At 36.6% G+C, this 11,036-nt stretch overlaps 1 protein-coding gene across 1 annotated transcript in view; it reads left to right on the forward strand.

Moving 5' to 3' along the window:
* The window catches only part of LOC101573961 (transmembrane protease serine 11C-like), a 92,273-nt gene that overhangs the window by 28,192 nt on the left and 53,045 nt on the right, over nucleotides 1–11,036 (forward strand). The window contains 3 exon segments of the mRNA XM_012517552.1: nucleotides 3,154–3,216; nucleotides 3,567–3,571; nucleotides 8,551–8,714. Coding sequence (XP_012373006.1) covers nucleotides 3,154–3,216; nucleotides 3,567–3,571; nucleotides 8,551–8,714 — 232 coding nt within the window.

Below are 11,036 nucleotides of genomic sequence, written 5' to 3' on the forward strand. Positions count from 1 at the left end.
GCACGATTGGCCTGTCTGTGCGCCTCTTACACATCCTAGCCATGCGTAGGCCTCTTCCACTGCTCTTCAAGTTCTTGCTTCACCCTTCAGAAACTTGTCTCCATCAGCAAGCTGCTCTCATGCTCTTTCATTAAAGTATGTTATTATTAGTTCATTTGACCTGTTTTTAAAATATGTGTTCCATTTAGCCTTTCAGACCACAAATTTAGATTTTAAAATAATCTTTTTAAATTGACAATCATCTTTTTAAGTTGACCTACAGAATGTTTGTTCTGGCAATATTTTCCAATTTTTGGTTTTGGGCACCATGATAGCCTCTTTTTTGCCCTGGGTTTCTGTATATTTAGGTGTGAGGGTTTTGCCATGGTTGTTCAGGTAGCCCTTTCCAACAGTTCTGTTTTGATGAGTATCTAATCTGTTTTGTATCATCACTGCCTGCTCAACTTCCTTATTTGCTGAATAATAGTTCTTTGTTGGCTTATTAGCATCACTTTCATGTTGCCAGAGTTAGCCCTGTAAGATGAAAATCAGGTGTCCTTAAATTCTACTGGCTGCGATTGGGTGGACAAGCATGGTGTTTCTCCATCACAAAGCCCCAGAAGGAAGTCTTCTGGGTCCTACTTTCTGCCACTGCACATGCCTAACGTCATGTCCCAGTAAGCTTGGGCATCCCTTACCATCTCCTGGAGTTTTTGGAGCCTTGGAAAGCCTCATGAAAAGCCAGTTTCCACTCTTCCTGGTTGTCCTAAAATGCCTTTTGCCAAGCTTTTCCCAAGACCTGTTGTGGTTCTTTATTTGCACAAGGCTTTCAGACTGATCTTAGCGTTCTTGCCAGATTAAAGAGAGAAAAGGTTCTTAATCATCTGCTTGGTTCCTTGACTTTACAAAATCTCAATTATATCTGGACCTAATAGAGGCAAATATAGAGGAACTAAAATTGAAAAAAAAAATAGAATTTACTTTAATTATCATGTTTTCAGGATTTTGGCAATTACTACATTTAGAAATAACATTGAAATAGGTGCTTAAGCTGCTGAACTATCTCCTCAGCCCTAGAAATAACATTCAAACTTCTCTGTAATCACATTCCTACCTACCTGGGAAAATTGGATTTAAATGCTTTATCATTTTTTCATGGAACTTGAATCACAATGACTTTGCTTTTATCCCTCAAATATACCAATTTCATTTCTATAGGCTCTCACACCTGCTGACAGCTCCATCTGGAAAACTGCTCATCTCTCTTCTTAATTATCAGTTTTGCAACTTAAGGTCTCACTCAAATGTCACCTCTTCAAAGGGTCCTAATTTGATCACTTAAATACTGTTTTTTGAAGCAATTTATATCATATTTTATATTCTTTATACTACTTAGTACTGTCACAGGTTATCATATATTTATTTCTTGATATGTTCTTTATTTCTTCCCTCACTGAATCAACATGAAAATGTGATTCTTACCTATCTTGCTCATAGTTGCATTCTATATAATATATATTGAATATCATAGCACATGCCAATGGCTTTGGGACAAAAGAAAAAATATAAATTTGTCAATTCTAACAAATTACGTTTTAATGAGGCCTGTCTTCTCAAAGCAAAAGCCATGGAGCGTTTAATTTATTGTCTGGTGATGTGTTAAGGTCCTGCTGCAAGAAGCCATCCATTAGATTGAAGAGTTGTAACAGACAGTAACTGAGAATGTGATTGTCATGAAATGTTTCTTTTTTTTTTCGGTTTTTTTTGTTTTGTTTTGTTTTGTTTTGTTTTGTTTTTTGTTTTGTTTTGTTTTGTTTTGTTTTTGTGGAACCAGGGATTGAACTTAGGCCATTGTGCTTGCCAGGGATGTTTATTCCACTGAGCCATCTCCCCGGCCCTGAGATGTTTCTAAGAGATTACTATCACCACATGTTAGATTTACATCCAGCTGTTCCCTCAGAGTCTCATGCATTCATACAGGGTGCTTGGGGAAGTGATCTGCCATGGGAACATGATACTCATCAGTGGGTAATCCATACAGCTAAATGGGACTTGGGAGGTGAAACCTGGTTAGAGGAGGTGGGCCACTGGGGCGTGACCTAGATCTATCTCTTCCCCAATCTTCCCTTGATCCTTCTCTCTGCTTTCCACCACCATGCCGCCAGCGCTTTCTCTTCTGCCATGCCACCCTACCCTGGAGTCAGCCAACAATGGACTGAAAATTCTACATACTGTGAGCCAAAATAAACCCCTCCTTTGGGGCTGGGCATGGTGGCACATGCCTGTAATCCCAGAACTCTGGAGGCAGAGGCAGGTGGATCATTCCTAGTTTGAGACCAGCCTAGGATACAAAGTGAGCTTAAGGCCAGCGTGAACTGCATAGAGGGACCCTGTCTCAAAAAGATGCCCCCAAAAAGTTACCAAAAAAAATTTTTTTAACTCTCCTTGATTAAAGTGTCTGCAAGCAGGCACAGGGGCCAGGGGTTCAATCCAGGGCCTGGAGTGCCAGCCCTGCCCCTGAGGTGCACTTAGACAGCAACTAAGACTGAGCGCAGGCCTGTAATCTCAACTCTTGGGAGGCTGTAAACAGGTGGATCACTGCAAGTCTGATCTAGCAGTGAGACCCTGAACACCCTTCAGACCCTTCCCTAAAATTAAAAAAAAAAATCTCCTCTTTTAAGAATAAAAAAGTAATTAAGGCACCACATTTTATACACATCAATAACATATAATTGAAAAAATAGGAAAAATACATTAAGAACTAGGCAATATAGGAGTTGGCCATTGTGTAAAAGAAAAAAGATAGAAATATCTCTGAGAACATTTCTATTAAGTTTCATTGCATTGATATTCAGTGAAAGTTTGCATATGGAAGACAGTCAATGTGAGTGGTCTTTTGAATTCATCTCTTAGTAGTCTTCCCTATCATGCTGTTTCCCATAAGCTGGAAGAATGTGAACACTGAATATTTGACACTAAAGAATCATTTAATTTGTGTAAGATACAAAGAAGTGAAATGAAACAGACTTAGCTGAGCATCGATAACTGACCAAGCTGAATGATGGCTCCTTGGTTCGTTGTAATATTCTATTTGTGTTTGTATATTTGAAGTTTTCCAAAATGAATTTTTTTAAAGGAAAGCATACCTCATTATCTATTTTACTTTTCTAATAGGTAAATGAAACATTTAATGAATGCAAACTGAAAAGGCACTATGTCAAATCTCATGTTGTCCAAGTAAGATATGTACATTAGACTGGAGATAGAGTTTCACCCTTCCATTTCTTTTTTCATATTCACCAGGATATTTGTTTCCTTGACAACAATTAAAGGTTGAAATAAGTTTGAATTTGCTTGATTAAACCTCAAGCACTTCAAATATGGAAGAAAAAAGTATTTAAAGTCTATCCAAAACTTATTATGATAACCATTGTCAATTTTCTATTCTTCTTTTGAAACTCTGTACCATTTATATTGCTTTATGTTGCTTTCATTGTTCTTTTTATTTTTGTTTTTGTTTTCCTCTAAAAAAAAAAAACATTAAACTGCACCAATGATTTCTACCTGATTATGAGTATCAGATGAAGGTTAAGTGAGAGGTGTCTTTTTTTATTTGTGCTAGGTCATGAAAACCCAACAGGAGATAATACCCTGAAGAATCCTTGTGTAAGCTTATAATACAGTTAATGGATTCAGTGTTTAGAACACATATAATTTACTCATGGACAAGGAGCTGTGCTGAGCTCTGTTGAATGATACTGTGTCTTAACATGAATAATATATGATTTCTATCCTCCTGAGTAATTGAAAAATAAATTAAGCAATTAAATTGGCTGCTGGTGCCTTTAGCTAATGTGTCATGGGAAAAACAAGGATTGGAGAAGATAACCTAGGTATAGGAGCCTCTAGTTTCTAAACTCTAGCAGAACATCTATCTAGATGCCAACCAAGCAAACTGATGCAGACAGTGTAAGACTCTGGAGGAAGAAAAGCTGAGGCATGAGCTAGAAGCCAAGGAAGATATAACTTGCTCTGCCTTGCAGGGAGATTAATTCAGGTACTTTATGATTTTTTTTTCTTTTGGTGGAACCAGGGATTGAACTCCAGCCCTTGTGCTTGCCAGGGAAGTGCTTATTCTACTGAGCTATTTCCCTGGCCCCCGATTTATTTTTTTAACATGCTCAGTAAAATGGATCATGGCCCCTTCTGCTTTTGTGAATTAAATTTACTGTCTTTTCCCTTGATGTTTGGTATTAGCATCATTAACCATTAAAATGTTACAGATCAAGTATGTGCTTGATAACCTACTGGGGCTAAGAATTAAGCTTTCTAGTATAACCAAGAGGTTAAAATGGACCATCAAAACTTAGGGTTTAAAAAATAATAAAGCTATTTTTCCAGCTTCTTCATGCTGAGGGCAGAAACTGCCATTCCTAGCCCAGCTCAAGATGGCTTCAACAGAAGCGGATCTTCAGCATCTCCCAGCCTCTGTGGGTTGGAGCGTGGTTAAATGCACACATGTGTTTCCTGGCTTTAGTTGTGAGCCATCCATAAATTAGACTGCAGCTGTAGGCTCAGGTGAGGGCAGACCCACTATCTTCCCAGTTTGGATAAACTTTTTATTATTATTATTTTAAAGACAATAATAAAAAATTTCAAAACAAGACAATAGGAAATTTAAAATGACTATTACATTACATATTGATATTGTCAAAATAGTTCAGAATTTAGCTAAACTGTAAATAATCTTATTTTTCCATTCTTATGAGCTTTTCTCAACTCCCTTTATGGTAGACAGGCAAACAAATTCAGATAGTCAAGGATGGATCTGAGCCTCTGGAAGCCCCTCCACCTCTACCCTTAGGAGCAAAATAACTACCTTTATCACCCTGTGAAAAATCTAAATTGGGAAGAGAAACACAGAAGCATAAACTAAGATCATATTTTAAATTATTCTTTAGTGTTCTTAGGGAAGGGAAAGTCTCTCCAGGAACAAAAGATAACTTTCAAATTAGATTAGTAAACCATTCCTGCAAGGGAAGACACTCTTGAAAGACAACAATTTTATAGCCCTGTGACAAAAATTACATGAAATTTTACCAAAAAACTCAACTTCGACATGCTACAACTGCCAACATTTTTAAAATATACCTATTTAAATATGAGCAACACTAAACCAATATATATAATCCTAAATTTTTCTCCCCCAACTCTGGGTATATTTTTTAAATTCAATTAGAAAATCTGACTGGATATATTTAAGACTTACATTAAGTGTTTTAATTAAATTAAGTCTATAGCAAAATACATTACTTATTATTTCTAATAAAATCTCTATGGCTACAGTAAATATGAAATATAATTGTTTTTAGTGTCTACAAAAAAATAAAAAAGTAAACAAGGAGATGTGTTTTTCCAGAGTAACATTATTTGTTTTTGTTTTTTTTTTTATTTCTGTCCATCTTTACTATGAAAATTTCAAAGATCTGTGAAACAAAACTTGTCAAGACACAAATTCTGTGCTTTTATTCTGTTGGGAGCTGAGTCACTACATTTCTCTAGCTTTTCATTGTCTATTTGGAGACTGCTGAAAGGGCTCTTGAACTAAGTGACCATTTAAATTTACTCTTGCTCTTTATACCAAACCTTCAGTGAACAAAGAGGGAGTGACTAAACAAAGAAAACAGGTGATGACAATACTGAACATAAAAAGGAAAGCACTGGATGGTAACATTTCCGAAGAGAGTAACATTATTTAATAGGGTAAAAATGGCACATAAATCAGAAGTAATTTCTTTTATAAATGTAGAAGGGAAAAATAACAGATACACACATGTAGGGAAGTTAATATGATTTGAAATCCATTCATGCATGAAAGTATAGCAGATGGTATTGTATTTTCTTGGTTTATATTTAAGTAATTCCTGGTTTGTTTTTAATGCTCTTAGCGACTATCTCCTTAGAACTTATTTAATTTATCTACAAGCCTATATGATTTCTTTTTACTAGTTTCACATTTTACAGATGAATACACTAAAGCCAAGATAGGGTAAGTGTCTTGCCAAGGTGGCACATTTCATAAATAACTTGACCCCAGGCATCTATCTGGATCACACTACTAATTTATCTAATCTCCAGCTTTTGGTCCTGCATAACTATAATTCATTCTCCACATAGTGCCAAAAAAAATCTGGAAAAGTGTGCCACTCCCTGCTCACTGCCTCCTGACAGCTTCCCACAAAACCCAGCTCCCCACCTAACTCCTCTCCTTCCCACAGCGCCCTTCCCTGAGCTCCTCTCGTGGCCTCCTTGTTCTCCCTCACAAATGTACATCTGCACTGGCTTTACTATTCTTCCAGCAAACTCACTGTAGGAGTTCCTACCACAAAGCCATCAAACAAAGACAGCACTGGACAAAGTTACACAGACTCAGAAGATGAAAGGGCCAGAACCGAGTCCTCACTCTGCTGAAGCAAGAGGTGGCAGAGCTGTAAAGGCAAAGATGGGAAGGACAGCTTACCCATCTGCATACTAATTGGCTGTCCTAAAGAAAGAATAAATGCCTGCCTTTGCTTTCAGGCCCTTGGAACTGGCATTGCCAAGGTTCTAAAATTGGCAAGTGTTCTTAAAAGATGAACACACATTTCAAAGAAACTAAGAAAGAATTCATAATTACAAGGTATATAAAGCACATGTTCTACAGGAGGACAGAACAGGGGCTGTGGGCATCACAAAGCTGAGTTAATAAAGCCGATGGAATTGGTGGCTCGCTTTTTCCCAGAATATCCGTCCTCAGATTATCATGACCTATTTCTTCTGATCGTTCAGGTCTCACTTCAAGGAGGCTTGCCCAGAGCTGTCTGTACAAGGACATGAACAGCGTCTGACCAGGAGCCTCGTGGCCTATGTGCTGATGTAGCTTGGGCATCGAGAGCTCTGTCCGGCATATTTTTGTGCTAGGACACAACTGTTACATGAACTAGCAGATACAAGGTGTAAAGATAGAAAGCAAAACTGCCTGTGGGAAACAACTGCAGATATTGTCAATAAAATTAAACATAATTTTATGAATCAGGATAAGTTAAAAGAAAAATGACCCTTAGTTGCCGTTTTCAACAGTAAACAGGATCCTTCAATTCTAATGGCATCAGAATAACGATTCATATGTCTATATTTAGTTTGGTTTCAGACTGTTATTTGATCCATGCAAAAAGTTCAGAGTGACATTTGTAGTTTACCAAAATATTTACAAGAAAATTATGTCCTTGTCTTTCTATAAACAATGAAGGGATTGTCCCGCATTTCACCTGAGAGAATGTAAAAGCAGAGATGAAAATACTTAATAAATTGATGTAAAATTATTAATGGCTCAATACTATACAAAAGATATAAAAATAATGCCCCCAAAGGAAGGATCTGTGGTACATTTATACTTTATAAACTGAAAAACTGTGACACAGAAATTAACATCTACCCTTAATGTTTCAATTAAAAAATATTTAAATAAGACAATATTGTCACTGAGAAAAACATAAATCTTGGACATGGCTTATATTTTTGCTCACAAGTTTGGGAAGTATGTGTTTTGGGATCTTCTTTAATTACATAGCATTCCAGTTTCTTGATTTTCAGTTGTGCAAATTCTGGAAATGCTTAGGAAATGGTAAAGAAGCATAAGAAGACAGAACAGGACAGATCAAACATTCCATCGAGTCAGTAGTGGCTACTGCTGATTTAAACCTTGTGTGGTGGTGTACGCCTGTAATCGCAGCACTCAGGAGGCTGAAGCAGGAGGAACACAGGAAGTTCGAGGGCAGCCGGGATTATACAGCAAGTTAAATCCAGTCTGAATTACAAAACAAGACCCTGTGTCATAAAACCAAAACTATAATTAAATTTAATTTCTGGCTTTTATTTTTGTATCTTTAAGTCAGAATGATAAACTAGATAAGTCTAGTTTTTCTCTCAGTCCTGATTCCCAAAAGTTAAAATTCAAATAGAGCAATATTGCAAATTGTTCCTCAATTAAACACAAACCAACATAATAAATTTTTCTGTCATTTCCAGCTCTTTTTTATGTTATTATTTTCTATTAACTCTTTTCACAGAGTCTATAAGTGGAGTTATAACGTATCTATATAATAATTTTGTTCTATATTCTGAAATTCTCCAAATATCCCTATATCTCTTCTCCAGAAGATATATATATATATATATATATATATATATATATATATATATATATATTCTATAGTGATGCTTATGATAACTCAGAAAATACGGTTGTCATCATTTGAGAAAGGAGGAAACTCGGGTAAAGAGAATGCCAATAGGTAGCTGTAGCCAAGAAGTGGGCAATAGATCTAAAATACAAACTTTATCCCCTGAGCTTAAGTCACACTGTACACTGTTACATTGTGTCCACAGAATGCTACTTTTGCTACCTTGTGATAAAATCATTCCCCTTCGCTATTCCCTTACCTTCTACTTGTTTAGAAACTCACTATTCCTCCACTAAACGTGACAGAAGTTCAGTAATAAAATAAAAATCTGTTTCTTTATATTTTGCAGCAAAGTCAAAGGAAAAGTGGTAATACATGTTGTGCTGAAATTTAAATCCAGTTATCAAAATGGTGCAGCAAAATTATGGGAATCAATTGAAAATACTTTACATGAAAAGCTTAAGGGCCAAACTAGGTCATTACTGATAGATTCTTCTTCATTTAAATTTTCAGGTAAGTATATATATGATGTAAAGATTTACATAGTTTATTTTGAATATAATGTATTGTTATACAAAAGAAAAAATCTCATTCCTTTCTTTAAGTATCATTTCATATAAAATAACTACTTCTATTCATTATTAATATAGTTAGGGTCTCAAATAAATATTCTACTAAATAAAGCATCCTTGGGCCTTGGGAGATAGCTCAGTAGAATAAGCGTTTGCCTGGCAAGTGCGGGGTCCTGAGTTCAATTCCTGGTACCATAAAAAAAATAAAGAAAGAAATCATCCTTGAATTTATAGCTTCTTCTGTAAAGTGTGCTGTTTTCAATTCTCCCAATGTCTAACATCAAGCTTACTTCTTGATAGGATTTGTCTTTATCACACTCAGTCATGACCCATCCTTATTCTTTTTCTTTTTTCTTTTTTTTTCCGAACCAGGGATTAAACTCAGGCCCTTGGGCTCGCCAGGGAAGCACTTATTCCACTGAGCCATCTCCCCAGTCCCTCCCTTTCTTATTCTTAGACACCTAACAACCTTGCCTGATTGCCCACAGTTCACTGAGATGTCAGTTTCACACTCCACTGGACTAAGCCAGGTCTCTGCTTCAAATTTGACCAAGGGCAGGAAAGTACCACCCTGCAAGAACAACTAACAGATCTGGGGTGGGGGGAGGTTAGGCCAAGACACATTTGCATGGAACAGCCTGAGATGAAAAAACACAATCTGAACATGCTTCTCCTGGATAAGGAACCATCCTGTTGCTGAAATGCGACTCGACTCTGGTTATTAAATGTTCTCTTACAACTTTCCTTCCTATACAGCTTACCCTCTGTGTAGTGACCTCAAACAAACAAAAAGAAATATACCAGTCTTCCAATGTGTAAAGAATTTGTTCCAAGGAAAGATTTTTAGAAAGTCATCTGATAAAATCATGAAGTCTAAAGAAATTGCATTATATTCCCCACAGTCTTCCAAACTAAAAACACTGTGTATAATTGCAAGAAACAGACTTCCTTCCAGATGTATGATTTTTCTCAGTGGTTTTGTTCCAATGCTATTGTGTAATTTTAGAAAGAGCAGTGACTATTATATGTAACCTGTATCTTCTTTAGCTCAGAAGTGGGTTGCCTCATAAACTGGACTGGGGTTTCACATGAGCTGAAACAAATCCCATGGCTGACAAAACCTATCCTCCCAAATCACATGGAAATAAGTAGATGCAAAACTCCCATTCATGACCTCTCCTAAGATGAATTGTTAAATCAATTATCATCACAAAAGTGGGTCTGGGATGGAAGGAGCTCTGGAATTTAGGGAGGTGGGAAGAGATGCAGTTACATCACCTTACAGAGAACCCTGACCTTACTCTCACCAGTTGTTCAGTTGCTTAGCATGTGCACCTAAATATATCAAGGTTGTAAATTTCATTTTCATACAACCTGCTTAACATAGAGGAAGGAAAGTCACTACCTCCTCTAGCTATGGTTTAGACAGCATTAGCCATGCCACTAATTATGATGAATAGCTGAAAACAGCACCAGCATCCTGTTAGAAGGCCTGGAAGAGGGTGCTATCTCACAGTGGTCAGGGTGATGGATTTTGCAATTCAGTGGACTGGGATTTGGATGCTAGGACTTCTATATATCATCTGCTTGACTTTGGGCCTCAGTTTAACCATCTCATCATGAGAATCAACATAACAATAAAAAAATACTTCATGTGATTGTTGTGAGGACTTTAAAAACCTAATATGTTATCAAGCACTTTAAAAACAGAGCTAATACAAACAACATTAAATTCTGAGTTTTTAATCAGGAAGAAAAAAAGTAGCAAATCATAGATAATAAGCTTTTATTTCTATTACTTGTCACACTCTGAAGTTCCCCCACTAAACTCAGGCTGTGCTAAGGGTGAAGAGGAAGGAAGTGGGGATGATCCTAAGCAAGAATGACCTTGAGGCCTAGTATGGTCAGAGCACCTTGGCTCCCACCCAGACTCCCACCAAGAAGGGAATCCCTCTATCTCACAGAGTTTTAGTTGTTTCATCTTTGGAAAGGAGATTATGGTGTCATATGCTTCCACAGCAAGTTTCTTTTAGATTAAAGATTTTTAAGGTTTCTTTTAGAGTAAACAAATAGACACATCTAAGCACTTAGCAGAGTATATGGCATAGAGTAAATATATGTGTTTGATATATAATATATGTATGATACATACCATATACTTATCTCAAAAGAATATTTTTCCATCCATCTCAGGTATTCTTCTAATAGCTGAATGATTACTTGTACATGCAACAACCAACTTAATATTAGGGACATGGATATA

This window comes from Octodon degus, unplaced genomic scaffold, assembly GCF_000260255.1.
Source record: "Octodon degus isolate 3935 unplaced genomic scaffold, OctDeg1.0 scaffold00191, whole genome shotgun sequence".
NCBI lineage: Eukaryota > Metazoa > Chordata > Mammalia > Rodentia > Octodontidae > Octodon > Octodon degus.